At 44.0% G+C, this 20,749-nt stretch overlaps 1 protein-coding gene across 2 annotated transcripts in view; it reads right to left on the bottom strand.

The window, feature by feature from the left end:
• Positions 1 to 20,749, bottom strand: part of COL4A2 (collagen type IV alpha 2 chain) — a 396,880-nt gene that overhangs the window by 74,030 nt on the left and 302,101 nt on the right. For both annotated transcript variants that reach the window (XM_084820997.1, XM_084821006.1), the window contains 5 exons: positions 19,072 to 19,215; positions 14,600 to 14,725; positions 14,005 to 14,186; positions 13,553 to 13,616; positions 247 to 321 (listed from right to left, as the gene is read on the bottom strand). In XM_084820997.1, coding sequence (XP_084677123.1) covers positions 247 to 321; positions 13,553 to 13,616; positions 14,005 to 14,186; positions 14,600 to 14,725; positions 19,072 to 19,215 — 591 coding nt within the window. The remainder of the gene's footprint in view (positions 1 to 246; positions 322 to 13,552; positions 13,617 to 14,004; positions 14,187 to 14,599; positions 14,726 to 19,071; positions 19,216 to 20,749) is intronic.

Consider the following 20,749-nt stretch of genomic DNA (forward strand, 5'->3'; position numbering starts at 1 on the left):
GATGTCCCAGAGACCAACCTGGCTGCCATATTTTGTACCAGCTGAAGTTTCCAAACTAAATTTATCTAAGGTTATCTGCTGAAATTAAATTTTAGACAGCCAAAAGACATAATGGTCACTCCATAACTACGTGTGGCTTATATGTAATTAATTCCATAGTAAGAACTATTATCTAATAGTGATCTGCTTTGCATTACTAACTCTCTCTCTCTCACACACACACACACACACACACATGCACAATACCTGTGGATCCAGTTATCCCAGCATCCCCTTTAGAACCGGGTCTTCCTGGCAAGTTTATAGTATCACCTCTATTGCCTGTTAGAAGCAAAAATTAAATTATTTGTTTATTTGTTTATTTGATATTTATACCTATCTATCAGACATCTTTTAATGTGTAAAAGTAATTTTTGTACTATAAATCTTGTTGCTGCACATCCTTGCTCACGTGTGCATAGTGACTACATGCACATGGAACGTGGGACCAAAAAGGGACCTTCGCCAGAGATGTGGCCGTGCACACACAGAAGATTTGCAAGATAAGAAAGGGAGGTGGCACTAGGGAAATGGCTGAGCGGGGACTGGAGCGCTGTTCACCCAAGGGAGGCATGGGTGCTGGTGAAATGGTGGATCACACGGGTAGAAATGGATAGATTTAGAAGAAAAAGAAATAAGGCAAAGGACAGTTATAGTCTGAACTGGGTTGCCAAAAGTTGTAAAAATACAGATAATCTTTGGTTGTCTCAGTTTTAATTCCAGTTTACAAAAATGGTATCCCGGAGTTACCACAATTTTGGTTAAAAATAGATGTGGGGCTCCTCCTGAACGTATTGCCAAGTAGATTAAGGATTCAGCAGTTACTCAAGACTGTTGGATAACCCACACCTAAAACCTTGCCCACCGAAAATACCACCATTGGACTCACAACTAACATGTCAGACACAAGCCCCCACAAGGCACCAAACTGAACATGGGGAGTAGGCAGGCAGACATGTGTCACATATGGAACCTGGTGTGGCATTCCATGGGGGCTTTATGAGGGGCTAAAGCTGTGTGTGTGTGTGTGTGTGTGTGTGTGTGTGTGTGTGTGTGCGCGCGTGCGCAAAACACACAGCTTTCTCTGTGTAAACTAGGTAGTTCAAAACAAAGAGTAAAGGGATTCCTGGCCTGGTAACCATGGGCTTGGTACCACAGTAGAGAAGTGTTCTAGAAAAGAGTCACAAGGAATAGTAGCAAGAAATGACTGGCTCCAGGGTTCACTCCCAGAACTAAGGCCCTCTTCACATGAGGCTTTTATTGTGTACTCACAATAGCTGGTCATTCACGGAAGTTTGTGGGTCCTTTTCACAGCGTTTGTCAACCTCCAGGGCCACTCCTGTCATTTTTAAGCTTTATCCCACCATTTTTTAAATAGCCAAAAATGCAGTAACAAATATAAGCCGCCATCAAAGAGGTGGTGTATTTCCAGAATCGTGCAATGTAGCAGCACCATCTACTGGCTGTATAAATGTAACCTATGGAACTCGCCCACAAAGGAAACGACCCCAAAAAAGCAGAGGGAGGAGGGAGAAGCATGTGTATTGGGCCGACTGTAGTTCTGCAAACACTCTGGAAGACGAAGCCCTGGTAAGGGTGCAGGATTTTTGCTTCAATGTAGAGAAGCCCAAAGGCAAACCAATGTGGTGGATGTCCACGCACCATTTGGGGGTCATTCTCGGTGGCTGCTTCCAGGCTCTGGAACTCCCTGCTGTGAGAGGCTACATTGTCCTTCTGCTAGCAGGCAAAAACATTTTTGTTCAGGCAGCCTTTTGGCATGCAAGCTGCTCTGTTGCTGATGGGTTTTTTAATTGGTTAGGTGCTTATTTCTTGCAATTCTTTTATTGTTGTGTTTTTAATTGTGTTTTAATGGTTTAATGGTTTTTTTAAATTAAGCTTTTGTTTTTAAGCTTGTTTTATTATCATTAGCTGCCTTGAGCACCATTTTTGGAAGAAAAGGGGGATATAAATGAAATAAATAAATAATCAATCAATCAATTTCCCAAACTCCAATACTATTATACTGTTTCACACAAAGAATACAAAGGCTTGATTGCTCAGAGGACACATGGGACAAAGGTGTGGTTCCAGCTACTGAACAGAAGGTGCAGGGAGGCATCTCTCCTCTTAATTACTTTTCATTGAGCTATCTATTTAAGGTAGCACAGCTCCAGTATTCAGAACAAAAGGAGTTGTTAATGAATCCAAATAGGGATTCTTGGTCTTTGACTTCCATGAAATGGTAAGTAGCTGAGGATGCTTCAGAGTTGCATTATTTTTCCCACCAGGGCTTTTAATTGGCCAATTCAAAGGTTACTTCATGGGTAGTCAAGCTAGGTGGTGATATGGCAATCAGGAAGACATCAGCATGTATTCCCTGGTCACAAGAAGACATTTCCTTTAATTAAATCAAGACACAATTAGGTACACTGGGTGCCTTTCTCACTATGCAGCACTCGAGAGCTTGATACTTTATTCCTGGCAGCTATTCCAGCCTTGCGTTCCAGAACAAACTGATTTTAGAGCCAAATTGTCAGGGCAACATCCAATAAATCCAATGGCACACAATGGGTTAGATTCAGATTTAGTCATGTTTAGAACAGACTCACTGAAATCAATAGGGGGTCATCTAGACATGTGATTTAGCACAGAGAGAGAGAGAGAGAGCACTTCAGGGTCATTTGCGACTCATGATGCTATTGCCACCCCACAGCAACCCCACAGCTCCCCCCTCAAAAATGCGCATTTTCTGAAAGTTGTTTTAGTGCGTATTTTTCTTTAAAAGTGGCTCTTGCATGCTTCAGCTGCAGTGTGCCCCATTCACCTGAATTAAATCCTGCATGCTGGGTGTGCCTAGGGGTTTGTCTGTGCCTGGCTGTGACCTTTGGTCAAGGGGTGGAACTGGGTGATGGGTGGATGGGAATGTCACAATCTCTCCTTCTTCCCCCTCTTGCCTCCCTACCTCTCACCTCCCTACCTCTCACCTCCCTACCTCTTAGCAGTTTCCTCCCTTCAGTGTTGAGAGATCCTCAAAAGCATAAGGGGTGTGGGCAAGCCTGTTGCTTCAAAGCTCCACTCTTATGAAGCTATGAAAGACAGTAACGGCTCTTGGCAGTTTCAGTCATTCAGTATAGCCTCTTTTTCCCATTCACAGTACTGGAGTAGTGCTATTTTAATAATGCAGAATAGCAAAGTAGCTTCTTTACATTCACAGTAGCGCTTTTGGGCACAGACGTCTTCCCACTTAGCACTATTTCCCATTCACAAGCTGCTTTACCCATTGAGATCATGTAGTGGAAACCATAGTTTCGCTGTTCCAATCAATCAGAATGCTGCAGTAGCAGCTGTACTCATTCACAGAATGCAGCCTGTTCTTCTCATTCATATAAGCCCAGTTTTAATCTTTAATCTTTCACAATATCCCAGTGGTGGATGGGAGGGGTGAACTACGGGGGCTTAATTCCAGTAAACTTTCCCTGAGCAGGGGAGCATGGACAGGGGCAGGGAGTAAGCCCCTCTCATTAGCTGAGCTACTCATTAGCCCCTCTCATTAGCCTAATGGGTTGATGACATTCAGTTCTACTCCACCCACCCAACCCCAAAGTAAAGGGGTTTAAAATGCTGTGTGACCTGTGAAAGCGGGTTGTTAGGTACCATATACCCCACTTGTCGTGCTTCGTGTACCTCTGATGGACCAAAGCAATTTCATGAAAATCGGGATATAACAGAAAAGCACTTCTGATTCTGTTTCCATGTAGATCTGGCTTAGTACAAGTTAGTCATGATAACTGAAGTCTCTCTTAACAAGACTATGTCTGGATTCAACCCAGTATATGTGACTAAAGAGCCAGCACATCTGAAGCTCCTCTGTAACAATCTCTTGTTCTGCGGAGAGTAAGGAAGGCAAAGAATCTTGAGGATTGCTCCTCCAATTAGGAGGAGACAGGGCAATCCTGAACCACAATTTCCAGTGTGTTCTAACTGACATCACCAGCAGCCTACCAAAGGCTCCAGGGCGAGTATGGTACTTTCAAAATGATTTCTGCTTCCTGAAGCTTGATTTGTCTCAGCACAAATGGAGATCAGATTGATAGGTGAAAAGGTGTACAAGAGGTCTTTGCTCCAGTGCATTTATGCCTTCTGTTCCCTGGCACTGGAATCTTGACATAAATCTCCAAAATTGCTCATTTGAAGGAGCACAAACAGGTCCATTATTGGCATCTCAAAGCACTGGGCTCTCTTAAGGAAAACTTTGACTTTTGGACAGTAAAACAAACTCCTGTTGGACAGTCCTATCAGGTGTTTTTTCTTAACTGATGCCAGCTGTTTCTCAGTCCAATCCAAGATCTCACAGGCTTCCTAATGAAGGGATTGTGACTGCATCCTGCTTGACTTGTTGAGGTGTGCCTTCGCTGAAGTGTTGTCTGTGCAAATGAATACATGGTGAATACATGTAGAAAGGCCTGTTGTCACTGGTGCCAACTTAATTGCATGGAGCTCAAGCCAGTTGACGCTTCTCCTTGTCCCCTGTCTTGGAGCTACCTGGCCCGATAAGTGTACCCCCCAACCCAAGAGACTCATGTCTGTAACAATCACATTCCCTCCGGATGTTGCAAGGTTGACACATTCTGTCAGTGTTCCTATCTCCAGTTGCCAATTGCTCCTTGATCATGCTGGAAACTGCTACAGCCTTGATAACCCAGTCATGATCTTCAATTGAAAGTGCAGGCTCTGCAAGGGCCTTGTCAGAAAGATCTTTTCCTCATTCACCACAAATCCATGCTGTCAAAGGCAAGCTAACATGGATTGTATGTTGCTCAGACTGTCCAGATATGGTCCCTAGATCTGGAGCCTATTAATGTGTTGTCCAGATATGGGTACAGAAAGACCCCTTGCATCTCAAGTGGGCTAGCAGCATGACCAACACCTTGGCGAAAACCCTGGGGGGGGGGGTGTAGTAAAAATGTAACCTAAAAGCCATTGTATGTGTCTTAAGCAGCACGTAGTACTGTAAGAGCTGCGCATGCCTGGAATGAGCAGACAGTAACCCTAAGATAAGGTTGCTAAGCAAACCGCTGGCAACCAATCAAAAGTAACACGCTGGCTGAGGAATGCAAGCTAAGTGATAAAACTGTAGCGCGGAGGTTGCCCAGGGTCGACTCTGCTTTGAGCGTGAGCTCCTTTGTCGAACTGTTTGCAAACAATAAAATCGAGTTGGACCCAGCCTGAAGTTGACTCTCCTCTTTGGGGCAAATTGGACTAGCCTCCAGGGGGCGAAACTAGCATTTTGTGCAACAAACTGGCGAGCTGGCAGGAGTCCCTTGGACCACCCTGGGGTCAAACGACAGAACCGGCAAAGGTGCCTGTGGGGCACGCCGGACCGCCTTTGAGGTCTGCCACGGCACCAGAGAACGGGGGTCGGGACACCCAGGAGGTTAAAGGCATGGACTCCATGGATTGAGTCAACCAGGCTGAATGGGTCTGAAGAGACGGCACTAGGGTGTTGGGCAGAGTAAGTACTTGATTTCCCTTCTGTCTTTCTGTTTGAGTTGCCTTCGGAGCGTCTGAGGTTTGTCAGACTCTGTGTAAACGTCTGAGGTTTGTCAGACTCCGTGTAAGTGTCGGAGGTTTGTCAGGCTCCGTGTATGGTTTCAAATAGAGGTAGGCACAATGGGGTCAGGTAGCTCCCATTTAGAAAGCTCTGCCACTCCCTTGGGATGCATGCTAAAGAACTTTAGCAAAGTCAAGCGTCTGAGGTTTGTCAGACTCCGTGTACTAAGATGTCGAAAGGCAAGCTGGTTACACTCTGTCAATTAGAATGGCCAGCATTTGGAATTAGTTGGCCAGACATAGGATCCTTTGGTGTAAATCTTGTAAATGCTGTATATAAAAATGTGGTGAATAATGGGCAATGGGATCAATTCGCCTATATTGATGGTTGGTTGAATTGGTGCGGAAAGAATCCCCCTTAGTTACAGAAGTGTAAATGTGTAAATGTGTTACTGGCAAAGGACCACAGGGGCAAGAGACCCCGGGTGGTGTCTGAATCAAGTAGTAAGAGATAAATTTGCCTCAGGGAAGGTGAGGTTATCAGCATTTGGATGAGTGCCAACCAAAATCCACTGAAGGCGAGAAAAGGTTGAATATAAAGTTCAATATTGTAAAGTCATGATGGTATGCTCCGAGGTGAAGCCCAAAGCCCCTGTTCTCCCTGATTCAAGCCCCACGGAAGGAGCTTGAAGACTGGGAGACCCTGCCCAAGGTGCCCTGAGCTCCCCCCGGTCTGATTCGGCCTGTTAGGTTGGGAGGAGAGGTTGTTGGGGGAGGGAGGGGGCCCGCCAGAGACAGTTTGTGTGCCACCGTATCCAAGTTTGTTAGAAGAAGCAAAAGCAGTTAAAAAAGTTGCAACTTCTGAAGAAAGAGATTTGTTTGATGACTTAAAGACTGTGGCAAAATCAAGAAACAAAGACAGAGCAAGTTCTTAAAATATCAGGGTCTGTGTGAGCTTATCTCTGTCAGCCTACTCAGAGCAGAGCCAAGGGGGACTTGCCTAACCCCCCTTCGCCTTGGCTGGTTTAGCCTTAGCAAGCAGAGAGGCTGGAAGGTGTCTGTGAGGACCTGACAAAAGAGTGAGATTTGCAAAAAAAAACAAACAAACAAGAAAAGCATCACAGCTGGAAAGCTGAGCAGCACTGCTCTGTTCTTATCTGTGGAGGAATCTAGAAGAGGTGTAAGGTTACACCTTCCCCATTCGAACTGATGAAGAGACACAGAGCTTTTGTAAAAACGCATCCCTTCTTTATGGCCCAAAGCCTTCTTTGTTAGAGGCACTCTGAACATGGACTGGAACTTTGGCCAGTTAAAGACTTGCCGTAAAAAGTACTGTGAGGCTTGTCATAGCCTTAAACTCCCGTTGTTGTAGATTGTGTGTTTGTTTGTGATCAGCTCAGTGTACAGTTTGATTTGTGATTTCAACACTCAGATAAAAAGCTGCATTTGACTGAAAGAACTGGGTATATTTAGCCTTGAGAAGAGAAGACTGAGAGGAGATCTGATAGCACTCTTCAAGTACTTAAAAGGTTGTCCCAGAGAGGAAGGCCAGGATCTCTTCTCAATAATCCCAGAGTGCAGGACACGGAATAATGGGCTCAAGTGACAGGAAGCTGGATTCCGGCTGAACATCAGGAGAAACGTCCTAACTGTTAGAGCAATACGACAATGGAACCAATTACCTGGGGAGGTGGTGGGCTCTCCCACCCTGGAGGCATTCAAGACGAGGCTAGACAGCCATCTGTCAGGGATGCTCTGATTTAGATTCCTGCACTGGGCAAGGGGTTGGACTCGATGGCCTTGTAAGCCCCTTCCAACCCTACTATTCTATGATTCTATGATTTCCAAGGCTTTGATTTCATTTACCCTAATGAAGCATACAGATACAAATTTCTAGAGATTCATAGACTACAAAGGAAACAGCCTTCAAAAAGTTCAAAGAGAAACTACGAAAGTTAGTTTCCCTTTAAAAAGGGGGCAGCAAATTCTCTTAACTTAAGAGGTGAGAGAGAGAGAGTCCCCCACTCTCCCGTGATACTTCTAAGCCCAGCTGTGTTTCTGAAGCCTAAGAAAGTTCCTGCCCCATGTGTTCCAGCTCTTTCTCAAAATCTGAACTGTTCTGACGTTCCATTTGCTCAGAGGCAAACCTGACACTCTGCCAAAACTCATGCAGTGTGGAGTTGCCGATGCAAAAATGGTGGCTTGGAATTCTTTCCACATATGAGAACGCCCTTCCCTTAATTTTGATGGGCCCTGACCATGCAGTCAGAGGAGCAGTATAATGGTTAGATCTGCTCCACCATGCCCTACTATACAAAACAAATGTTTTCCAGTCATGGTGTTAGATTTTAATGATATGAAAAAGGTATAAAAGAAGGCAGAAGAAAGTAGCAGACAAAAAGGCTTTAAAAAGAAAGAAAGCTTATCCCAAATATGTGTCGTTAAAGATCTAAGCAAGCGAGTCTCTGTCGAAGCAATGGCAAACAGCCTAACTTGCAGAGAAAACAAAGAGTTAAAACTGGTGCATGGCACAGAGAATTTGAAACATGATTTGCAGAACAGGCAAGCCAAAAGATAAGTGTGCCTGTTACAAGAGGGAGGCTATAGTAGCCATAAAAAGGGGTGAAGCCCCCGTATGAAGCTTTAACAAAAATATTACCCACTAGAAGTGGACAATTAAAATAAAAAAGGCTTTTCTTAAATTGAAGCAAGCCTTAATATCACCGCCTGCTTTAGCCTTATCAGACCCCAGATCATGAAGTTTTTAGAGCTATGGTGCACATGAGAGCACATAAAAAAGTGCCATTCCTGGAAAAAGGAAAAGGCAATGCTGGCAGCCACCATGGGCGGAGATATAAACAGCAGCTTGAGAGCACAGAAGTGACCAGGGGGGGGGGCAGAAAAGGAAAGGGCCAACCGGGGCTCAATAAATGTGCGTATTGCCGAGAGAAGAGACATTGGAAGAAAGATTGTCCAGAGCTGAAAGAAAAGAGAAAAGAGACTCACCCTGAAGGCTGCCAAATGCTGGCAGGGTCCTCCAGTGGGGGGGAGTCTAGCTGAAGGGCCACCACCCTACGAACAAACGCTCGGGAGAATCCCAAGGTAAAAGTAAGGGTTGGTGGCGAGGACTGTAAAGCCCTAGTAGATACTGGAGCCACATTTTCTATGATCCCTGTGAAGCCCCCCGGCAAGAGAAAGTGGAAAGCATGTAACTATAGAAGAAATTAAAGGGAAAAAAAAACCCAAACTAAATTGCCCCTGTGTAAGCCCCTCCTCACGAAGACTGGAAATAACATACTGGAACATGCCTTTGTAGTTTCATCTGCATACCTGGTTGCCCTCTTGGGGCGGGACTTGTTAACAAAACTGCAAGCTAAAATCTTCTTCCGTGATAATCAGATTGTAGTACAGCTGCCAGCAATGCAGGGCTCAAATTATCGAATGGCCCTTCAAGCAATCAAGATTGTGTCAGAGGCCAAAGGGACTGAGATTTTAGAGAATGTTAATCCATGTGTGTGGGCAGACAGAACCCCTGCCCGACCAAATGCATAACACAAATTAAAATCTTCTTTAAAAAGGGAGAGCCCTGTGTGCGTAAGGCAGTATCCTCTGAAAAAAGCCACCTGTGCAGGCTTGAAGCCGCTCATTGAGAAGTTCAAAAATTATGGTTAGCTAATAAAGGGATCATCCCCCTTTAACACCCCGATTTTGGGTGCGCCCGAGGCAGATAGCACCTCCTTCAGGTTAGACCAAGACCTGAGAACAGTGGCTGACTGCCCTTTGTGCCTCAAAAATGATTCAAAGATGTTTGAGCCCCCAGCTCAAATGAGAAGTCGCCCATGCGCTTACTATCCTTTTCAGAGATTTCAAATTGACTTTTCAGAGTTGCCCCAGACTCATGGCTATCGGTACCTGCTAGTAATGATAAAAGCAATTGACTGCACCGCTCAGACAGTAGCCAAGATCCTGTTAAAAAGTAATCCCTAAGCTCTTGTTACCTAAAGAAAGTGAATCAAATCAGGGGCCCCATTTTGTTGGACAAGTGACGCAAGTAGTGGCCCAGGCATAACAAACTAACTAGAAGCTACACCCCCCTTGGAAACCGCAATCTACAAGTCAAGTTGAGAAGATGAACCGCACCTTAAAGACAATGCTCATTAGAATTTGTTGAAAGATTAAGTTGAAAGGCCACAGGCCTTGCCAATCACCTTGACTCGAGTATGGTGCGCCCCCAAGGAAAGTATTAAATTGACACCTTTTAAACGTTCCACAAGTGCCCACCTCGGATATTACCTATGGCTGATAGCTTAAATGTGAATTTAAAAGTAAAAGTTTTAAGATTCAAGGTTATGTTACTGCTTTGCAGTCTGTTTTGTTTTCACAGGTTTGCGACACCGCACCAATCCTGGCCTTTAGATGCTCCAGTGCATAATCTCAATCCCAGCGATTGGGTGCTAATCCAGTCCTAGAAAGATGAACCACCTACCAAGAAGCAGAAGGGTCTGTTTCAGATCCTACTTACCACTCCCATTGCTATGAAAGTCGCCAAAGAAAAGAAGTGGATTCATCACACTGAATAAAGGCATCACATGCACCAGAGAGGGTCACACCGGAAGCTGACCCACCTGAAGGTCACCGTTGGAATAATGAACCCCTGAAAGGACTCAAGTAGCTCTACAGAAAGGGGGCGCTCTCGTTTCAAGGGTTCCTGATGAACGGAACAAAACTGAGTTCCAAAAGTTCAAAAAAAAAGTGTTTTTGTTGTCAACATTCTAGTAGCTAGAACAAGGGCGTCCCAGGCCTCACTTGCTGTTTAGAGAAAACCGTCAATGCCACAGCGATAATAGTTTGCGCCTTTAAGTGCGTAGTCCACCGCTGGACCAAAGAAAGTATAAATTTGAGAAAAGCCTTTTGAGGGGGGAATTGTAGTAAAAATGTAACCTAAAAGCCATTGTATGTGTCTTAAGCAGCACATAGTACTGTAAGAGCTGCGCATGCCTGGAATGAGCAGACAGTAACCCTAAGATAAGGTTGCTAAGCAAACCGCTGGCAACCAATCAAAAGTAACACGCTGGCTGAGGAATGCAAGCTAAGTGATAAAACTGTAGCGCGGAGGTTGCCCAGGGTCGACTCTGCTTTGAGCGTGAGCTCCTTTGTCGAACTGTTTGCAAACAATAAAATCGAGTTGGACCCAGCCTGAAGTTGACTCTCCTCTTTGGGGCAAATTGGACTAGCCTCCAGGGGGCGAAACTAGCATTTTGTGCAACAGGGGCACTGTGAGCCCAAAGCGTAGTACTCTGAATTGGAAGTGATTGTGGTTGTATGCAAATCTGGGGGATCTATGTGTCCCAAGGCACCAGATTTATTGTCCGGAAGATATTGAATACCTTATTTTCTCTTTGTCTGAACCTTAGAGAAAGTCTGAACCTATACCTTGGCCATCTGGCATATACTTTGGAGGCTATCTCTGTGACCCACACATAGGTGGTGGTTTGTTTCCACCTTGCTACAATGGATAGGATATGGCCACTAATGCAAGTGGGAGGTCTCAGGCAACCTGGCATCAGTTGTTACAATGCACTTGGTTTCCCTTTGAGGATGATGGTGCTCCAGTGGTGTCTTTCAAAAGAGTTCTTCCAGACGGTTTTGCATGTTGCCACATGGACTGAAAGCTGTCATTTCCCTAGGTCTATTAGGCTGTTTAAAAGACTGAAAGGACTGTCCATCCTTCCTTCTTAGTTGGCAAGGCTTTCTTTTTGTCTTTTGTCCATACTGGTACCAGATTAAGAGACTCACCAAACAGTCTAATACCAGACTGAGAGACTCGCCATAAACACTGTGCCTGACAGATGCGATTGGGATCCTGGATACGCATCTAATGGCATAGTCATACATTATGTCTCACTACAGTGTTGGCAGCCATAGCCTTGGCACTAGATACTTATGGCACTAAGGTGTATAGTATCTAGGGATGAATCTGCAAGAAGGACCGCCAATAGAAATATCTTGTGGAGGCAATCCTTCAGGAGCTTTGACATGGTAGGATTGAATGCCACTAGTTCTTCCACCTACATGTAGGTTGTTCTTGCAAACCTCAAGTTTGCAACCAATGCTTGGTAACCAGATAACCAATGCCTGGAAGGCAGTGGTTGAAGCCTCAAAATTTTGACTACTTTGAGCAGGGGTGGGCAACTTTGGGAGGTCTGGGACCCATTTTAGCCGAACAGACCATCACCACCCTGTGGGCTGCACTTCCTTCCACCCTGTGGCACAATTTGTTTTTAAAAACTAAAATTAAAATGGCGTCTGGAGGGCCCAAAGGTCACTTTAACTTGTTTGCAAGCTAATTTTGACCCTTTTGGTGCTCCGTAGTTAGCTACAGGGCATTAACATGTAAAAAGGGGTAAAAATTAATGCTGTAGATGCCTTTTTAATAGGTACTTTTTACAGTTTGGGGGGACAGGGGGGACCACAGCAGGGGAGCAGTGGGGGCTGAATGTGGCTTGCAGGCCATGTGTTGCCCATCCCTGACTTAGAGTACTGTGAGCCCTCTAAGTGACAGCCTCCAACCCATAACCCCTCCTTCCACATCCTACCTTTGCAACAAGAGGTGTGTGCGTGTGCGATAGGCTCCTTCTAACACTCATGTTAGAACACAAAAGGAGAAGGGGACGGCAGAGGATGAGATGGCTAGATAGCATCACGGATGCAATGAATATGAACTTGAGCACGCTCCGGGAGAGAGCGCAGGACAGGAAGGGGTCACGAAGAGTCGGACACGACTGAACGACTGAACAACAACAACACTCATGTGTCCTGTTCGCCCAGCTCAGAGGAGAAGGCAAATGCAGAAAGGATAGCTCTAGGCACTCTTTGCCTTGCCATGGGAAGGCAAAAAAGTGGGAAAGACAGCTTCATCTGAAAAGGACCTGCACTCCTCTCACCATGCTCCTCTGCTGATCTGCCCAGCCAGCCTGGCCTTGAGGAAAAGGCATGACTGGAGGGATCTTTAGATATCTTGCTTTGCTCCTCAGCTGGCCTGGCCTCGGAGAAAAGGCCCGAGGGAGCAATAATGGGGCTAGAGACTGGGGAGTGTGCACTGTTATCAGGAGGGCTTCTGAAAGGCATGCAAAAGGCCCCTGCTCTGTTGCCACTTCTCATAAATTAAAATAATGAATCCTGGCCCTTCACATGTAATGGCTTAGCAGGATAGGGAAGTGGCAAAACACTTGAGCTGTCTCATCAGTTGTTGTGCTGCCGCCGACATTGTGCATCCCAACAGGAGGTCTGACAGAGGGAGGAAAAGGCCTGCTGCAAAGCACTCTCTTTAAAATCCCTCACCCGGGAGAATTATACGGAGTGCTTGTTAGGGGGAAATCCACACATAGCAGTTTTACTGTTATCATACTGCAATGATAACTATTGGTGCACATGACACCAATGGGCACCAATAGTTATCACTGCAGTATAACGGTAAAACTGCTATGTGAAGATTCAGCCTAGGTGGAAAGGAGAACAAAAAAGGGAAAGAAAGGGAAAGGGGAGCCTAAATTGCAAGCATTTTGTGGAGGGCCCAAGAGATGCTGGTTCCTAACCATGAGACAGGGCTGGTCTGGGAGGTCAGGAGCATCTCCCCAGCACAGAAGTCAAAGTACAGGTCAGTCCTGTCTCCTTCTGATGAGAATGGCATTCCCAAAGGATACAGAATGCCCGCCTTACTCTACCAGATAACTCAATTACTTTTCCTACAATGCAAAAACAAAAAAGACAGGCAAAATGAAAATGGAAGTATATGAAGAACCAAAAGATATAAGAAGTCAAGCTCAATGCATCAAAACAATTTTTAGTGAATCTTTTCAGTGAATGGATTGGGCCACTGGCAACAGGTTTGCATTCATTACACAACTGCATATATGTAATTACATTAAAAAAGCTTACATGGATAGTACATAAATGGACTCACCAATTTCCCCAGGCTGGCCACTTTCACCAAATGTACCAGCAATCCCTGGAACACCCTTTTCTCCCTGTCACATGGTTGAAAATGGATATCAAGCTATAAATCAGAATAAATATTATCCATTCAGCTCATTCTCTTTGGACTCTGTCCTCAACTTTCCAAATCTGTCCTTTCATCATAAGCCTTGAGAAGTAGAAACTATACTGATGAAGAACAGAGTATGTGTCTAAAACCAACTTTATTTGAATTAAGAAATAAATAAACCAAACCCTGTGCATAATTTGTGCACTTTGCATACTTCAGTAATCTACTTCGGGTGAATTTACAGAATTTGGCTTTTGGGATTCTGGCATTTTGCTTTTCAAACTCTAATAAAGTAAACATTGTGGAGATAACAAAAAAAGGTAGTTTGATTCCAACATACACACACACGCGCACACACCCCATTTGCTCACCCTTTGTCCTGTGGTTCCAGGGAAGCCAGGAATACCATGGGCTCCTGGGACACCACGATATCCTGGAATGCCTTTTATTCCTTTAATCCCAGTATCTCCTTTCTCCCCTTCTTCATAACTTTGCAATCCAGGTAAACCTGGCCTTCCAGTCTGGCCAGGGAAGCCTAGCATTCCTTTGGTGCCTACAAGAAAGACAGTTGGAAATGTTAATTTAAGGTAAAACTGGTAAGCAGATGAACTTCCATGAAGCAATCTCTGACTTCAGATAGCTGCCTGAGCATTCCTGACAGCTTGATTCATTTTGGTAGTGGAACTTCACCAGCTTGGGAATGAAGCCCTCTGCTAATGAACTACAATGATATGGTGCACTGTGTTAGTGGTATACACACTTTAAATATTACTTTTTTGTGATTTTTCAGCATTTATAATCTGATTTAATGTTTTAGACTGTGAATTTTTTGTAATGAAAGTGAACTATTTGAACATTGGAAATTAATATTTAATTTAAAATGGGTGCATGTGACAAATGTCCAGCCACTACACCAGTAGTCTGTAATATATCGCATCCATTTCTGATTACATTGTGGCTCCTTACCTTTGAAACCGAAATGCCCTTTGATGCCAGTTTCTCCTTCATCTCCCTTTTGCCCTTTCACTTCCAGCAACATATTTGGCATGATTTTAGGGGGTGCTCCTGATGGACCACGTTCTCCACGGTCACCTATTAAGAATAAATTCCCAATCAAAGTTGCCATAGGAAGCACAGAAACATAGGAAACTACCTTATAGCAAGTCACATCATTGGTCCATCTAGCTTAGTAGCATTGGATCCAACCTGATGTGTCCCTCAGGCATGTCCTTCCTCTTCTAGTCTTTTATTAAATGATTGTAGCATTTGCTGGGATTGGCAACTCCAATATCTACCAGTGTGGCATAGTAGTTAGAATGTTGGACAAGGACCGAGGAGACCTAGGTTCAGTTCTCCGCTTAGCCATGAAGAGTTTCTGGGTGACCTTGGGTCCCTCCCTCCCTCTCAGCCTATCCTACCTCACACGGTAACAATAAAATGTGTCTGGGAACAACAACAATTTATTTATATCCTCGTCTACTGTCATACCCAGAGAAGCTTACAAAGCACAATAATAAAAATAAGACAAAAACAATAAATTAAACTTCAATTAAAATAAAATATACATAACTTGAGCAGTGAACAGAAAAGTCATTGTGCTACCCTGAGCTCTTTGTAGGAACAACAGGATCAAAAAGAACAAAAATAAATAAATGATACTAGTCTACTTAAAATAGTATATGAGAATGTAGATATTATCTAAGCTCCATGTTGTGGTGGAGTGCAGCCCATCTACTGTTCCCTTGCAATCACAGCACTGACATGGGAAAGCAGACATAGGCCCCTCTGTGGACCAGTCAGGATGAAGGCACATGGATGAGACTGTCTCCTTTGTTTAGAAACAAGGGGTCAGTAAACCTTCCCTAAAGGAAGGCACAACACATCCTGTTGAATTGGACAGCTGTTCTTCAATTGCTTTGTATACAAGCAATTGAATTGTTGTTGTTCAGTCGTTCAGTCGTGTCCAACTCTTCGTGACCCCATGGACCATAGCACACCAGGCCTTCCTGTCCTGCGCTCTCTCCCGGAGCGTGCTCAAGTTCATATTCATTGCATCCGTGATGCTATCTAGCCATCTCATCCTCTGCCGTCCCCTTCTCCTTTTGCCTTCAGTCTTTCCCAGCATCAGGGTCTTTTCCAGGGAGTTTTCTCTTCGCATTAGGTGGCCAAAATATTGGAGCTTCAGCTTCAGTATCTGTCCTTCCAATGAGCAGTCAGGGTTGATTTCCTTTAGGATGGACTGATTTGACCTCCTTGCAGTCCAGGGGACTCGTAAGAGTCTTCTCCAGCACCACAGTTCGAAAGCATCAATTCTTCGGCGCTCAGCCTTCCTTATAGTCCAGCTCTCACAGCCATACATTACTACTGGGAAAACCATAGCTTTGATTAGACAGACCTTTGTCGGCAAGGTGATGTCTCTGCTTCTTACTATGCTGTCTAGGTTTGCCATAGCTTTCCTCCCAAGGAGCAAGCGTCTTTTAATTTCATGGCTACAGTCACCGTCTGCGGTGATCTTGGAGCCCAAGAAAATAAAATCTGTCACTGCTTCCATTTCTTCCCCTTCTATATGCCAGGAAGTGATAGGGCCAGATGCCATGATCTTAGTTTTTTTAATGTTGAGTTTCAAACCAGCTTTTGCACTCTCCTCTTTCACCCTCAACAAGAGGCTCTTGAGATCCTCTTCGCTTTCTGCCATTAGGGTGGTATCGTCTGCATATCGGAGGTTGTTGATAATTCTCCCAGCAATCTTAATTCCGACCTCTGATTCATCCAACCCGGCATTTCTCATGATGTACTCTGCATATAAGTTAAATAAGCAGGGTGACAATATGCAGCCTTGTCGTACTCCTTTCCGAATTTTGAACCAATCGGTTGTTCCATGTCTGGTTCTTACTATTGCTTCTTGACCCTCGTACAGGTTTCTCAGGAGACAGGTAAGGTGGTCTGGTACTCCCATCACTTTAAGAATTTGCCACAGTTTGTTGTGATCCACACAATCAAAGGCTTTAGCGTAGTCAATGAAGCAGAAATAGACGTTTTTCTGGAATTCTCTTGCTTTCTCCATGATCCAGCAAATCTTGGCGATTTGATCTCTAGTTCCTCTGCCTCTTCGAAACCCAGCTTGTACTTCCGGTAGTTCTCGGTTCGCATACTGCTGAAGCCTAGCTTGTAGGATTTCGAGCATCACCTTGCTGGCATGTGAAATGAGCGCAATTGTGCGGTAGTTTGAACACTCTTTGGCGTTGCCCTTCTTTGGAATTGGAATGTAAACTGACCTTTTCCAGTCTTGTGGCCACTGTTGAGTGTTCCAGATTTGTTGGCATATTGAATGCAGCACTTTAACAGCATCATCTTTTAGGATTTTAAATAGCTCAGCTGGAAGACTGTCATCTCTGCTAGCTTTGTTGTTACTAATGCTTCCTAAAGCCCACTTGACTTCACTCTCAAGGATGTCCGGCTCAAGTTCAGTGACCGCACTATCATGGCTATCAGGGACATTCAGATCTTTCCTGTATAGTTCTTCTGTGTATTCTTGCCACCTCTTCTTAATCTCATCTGCTTCTGTTAGGTCCCTGCCTTCTTTGTCCTTTATCATGCCCGTCTGTGCACAAAACGTTCCCTTGAGATCTCCAATTTTCTTGAAGAGATCTCTAGTCTTTCCCATTCTGTTGTTTTCCTCGATTTCTTTGCATTGTTCATTTAAGAAGGCCTTCTTGTCTCTCCTTGCTATTCTCTGGAACTCTGCATTCAGTTGGGTATATCTTCCCCTTTCTCCCTTGCTTTTTGCTGCCCTTCTTTTGTGAGCTACTTGTAAAGCCTCATCAGACAGCCACTTTTCTTTCTTGCATTTCTTTTCTTTGGGATGGATTTCGTTGCTGCCTCCTGAACAATGTTACAGACCTCCGTCCATAGTTCCTCAGGCACTCTGTCCATCAGGTCTAATCCCTGAAATCTATTCCTCACCTCCACTGTATATTCATCAGGGATATGATTTAGGTCATACCTGAACGGTTTAGTGGTTTTCCCGACGTTCTTCAATTTAAGCTGAAATTTTGCAAGAAGCAGCTCATGATCTGAGCCACAGTCAGCTCCAGGTCTTGTTTTTACTGACTGTATGGAGCTTCTCCATCTTTGGCTGCAAAGGACATAATCAATCTGATTTCGATATTGATCATCTGGTGATGTCCATGTGTAGAGTCGCCTCTTGTGCTGTTGGAAAAGAGTGTTTGCTATGATCAGCATGTTCTCTTGGCAAAACTCTATTAGCTTTTGTCCTGCTTCGTTTTGTACACCAAGGCCATGCCTGCCTGTTATCCCGGTGATTTCTTGACTTCCTACTTTAGCATTCCAATCCCCTATGATGAAGAGGACATCTTTTTTTGGTGTTAGTTCTAGAAGGTGTTGTAGGTCTTCATAGAACCGATCAACCTCAGCTTCTTCGGCATCAGTGCATAGAAGTCAGGGCATAGACTTGAATTACTGTGATGTTGAATGGTTTGCCTTGGATTCGTACTGAGATCATTCTATCATTTTTAAGATTGTACCCCAGTACTGCTTTTCCCACCCTTTTGTTGACTATGAGTGCTACTCCATTTCTTCTAAGGGATTCTTGCCCACAATAGTAGATATGATGGTCACCTGAATTCAATTCGCCCATGCCTGTCCATTTTAGTTCGCTGATTTCCAAGATGTCGATGTTCAATCTTGCCATCTCATGTTTGACCACCTCCAGCTTACCTTGATTCATTGATCTGACATTCCAGGTTCCTAAACAATATTGTTCTTTACAGCATCGGATTTTCTTTTCACCACCAGACACATCCACAGCTGAGTGTCCTTTCGTGTTTGGCCCAGCCGCTTCACTCTTTCTGGCGCTACTTGGAAATACCCTCTGCTCTTCCCCAGTAGCATATTGGACACCTTCCGACCTGAGGGGCTCATCTTCCGGCGTCATATCTTTTAGCCTTGTGATACGTTCCATGGGGTTTTCTTGGCAAGAATACTGGAGTGGGTTGCCATTTCCTTCTCCAGTGGACCACATTTTGTCAGAACTCTCTGCCATGACCTGTCCGTCTTGGGTGGCCCTGCACGGCATAGCTTATGGCTTCACTGAGTTACGCAAGCCCCTTCGCCACAACAAGGCAGTGATCCATGAAGGGGAAGCAATTGAATACAGGGCAGCAAAAACCAGAGAGAGATTGTAATTATTAGTAGCCAGTAAGATTAAAGCTACACTCCTATGCACACTTAACTATGAGCAAAGTGAGACTTGATTCTGAGTAGACATGCTTAGGATTACATCGTAAGACATTTTTGGTATAGGAAAGAATATTCAGTTAAATAAATGCAGGTTTTTTTAAAAGTGTTTGCAGTTGTGTCTGAACATTTCTCATGCATATTAGAGATAGCACTGGATCTGTTAATATTAAGGAAAATACCTTTCCATCCTGGATCACCGGGTACACCTTGAAGACCTTGCTTGCCAATGAGGCCACTCTCTCCCCGGACTCCCTTCCATCCTGGCCACCCTTTGATGCCCATAGCACCGTTGAAACCTCCAATGCCAGGAGAGCCTTTACTACCTTTTCATGAAAAATGTAAAAGGGAAATCTTATGTCCATCTAAACAAGAATTCATTTGTTATCTCTACTTAGTTCTTTAAGGACACAATCCTCTGCATGTTTAGACAGAGAAAAGGCCTACAACTCCCAGCATGCCCCAGCCAGTATGTCTGGGTGGGTCATGCTGGGAGTTGTAGGCCTTTTCTCTGCCCAAACTTGCATAGGAATGTGCCTTAAAACTAAGGTCAAGCTGAGCTAATGTTTTTTTCCGTTTTAAAAATATTTTTAAAAGACCAATATAACACAAGTAATAAAAGATCAAGGTAATAAGATCTGGGCAGGAACCCCCTCCTCCTTACTAAAACAGTATCAGTACACCATTGTACAAGGATATAAACTGAATGTTTATGACAAGAATATTGATATTTTGGATTAAAGTAATTATTGAAAATCTAATGCATAATTTTGTAAAACATATTTTACAGGTTGAGAAGCAGCATTGTGTGGGGGGGATTGTGTTTGTTTTTTTTAGCAAATTATATGGAAGAAGTCCAGGTAAGTAAGAATTTAATTAATTTTTGTTTTCCAGATTAATTGAATTTTCATTTTGGTAGTAGAATTAATTAATCTCGCCACTACACCACACTGGCTCTCAGAGGTACTCACTTGAGATTATAGAAACATATGAAACAGCCTTATATTGAGCCAGACTATTGGTCCATCTAGCTCAGTATGGACTACAAAACACGTGCTCTACCACTGAGTTAAAACCCCTTCTCTTAAGATCAAACAAACCAAGCTGATTTTCAGGTCAAACTAGACAAGTGGACTGTGTGGACACTTTAAAACAACATAAAAATCACCTTGCTAAGAGGTCTATCAAAAGAGAAAAGCACAACTGCAACCAATTGAGACGAAATGGATCACCGAGGGGGATGGGGACATTATAAAAGCATGGCATTGCTTTTGGCTAGTTTCACTTTTATTTCTTGTTGGTACTTGTAGGCTGCAATGCTATACATACTTATCTGGGAGTACATACTATTTAACTCAATGGGACTTGCTTCTGAGAAGATATGTATAGGATTGCATTGTTAGTATTGCAATAGCAGGAGGCAGGATCTAGAAATCATGTTTTATATTTTTGCAGCCATTTAGTGACTTCATAAATATTACCATACTGTAAGGGCTTCTCTACCTTAAGCAAAATCCCCTCATCCTTACCGGGGCTTGCTTCTTCCAGAATCTTTCTGGATTTACAATGGGCTCCTTCAGACAGCCAACATGTGATTTGGAATTGAAAACTTCCCTTCTCAGCCATGCTCTATATGTTCAATGAAAGAGTTCCATCTAGTGGCTGAATTATAACACTACCCCAGCTTAACACACTACCAATATCATGCCATTTCTTTTTATTACAGCTTATTTCCAATCTTTTTGAAAGCACGATAGAGAGGGGAAAGTGCAGGAGATGTCCTGGAGGTTGATGACATTGTATAAAGGACTAGCAAACTTCTGTGAGTGACCAATCACGAGTGTGCAATAAAACGCTCAT

Source organism: Heloderma suspectum, chromosome 1 (assembly GCF_057233095.1).
Source record: "Heloderma suspectum isolate Gila_16-S chromosome 1, 16-S_ref, whole genome shotgun sequence".
Taxonomy (NCBI): domain Eukaryota; kingdom Metazoa; phylum Chordata; class Lepidosauria; order Squamata; family Helodermatidae; genus Heloderma; species Heloderma suspectum.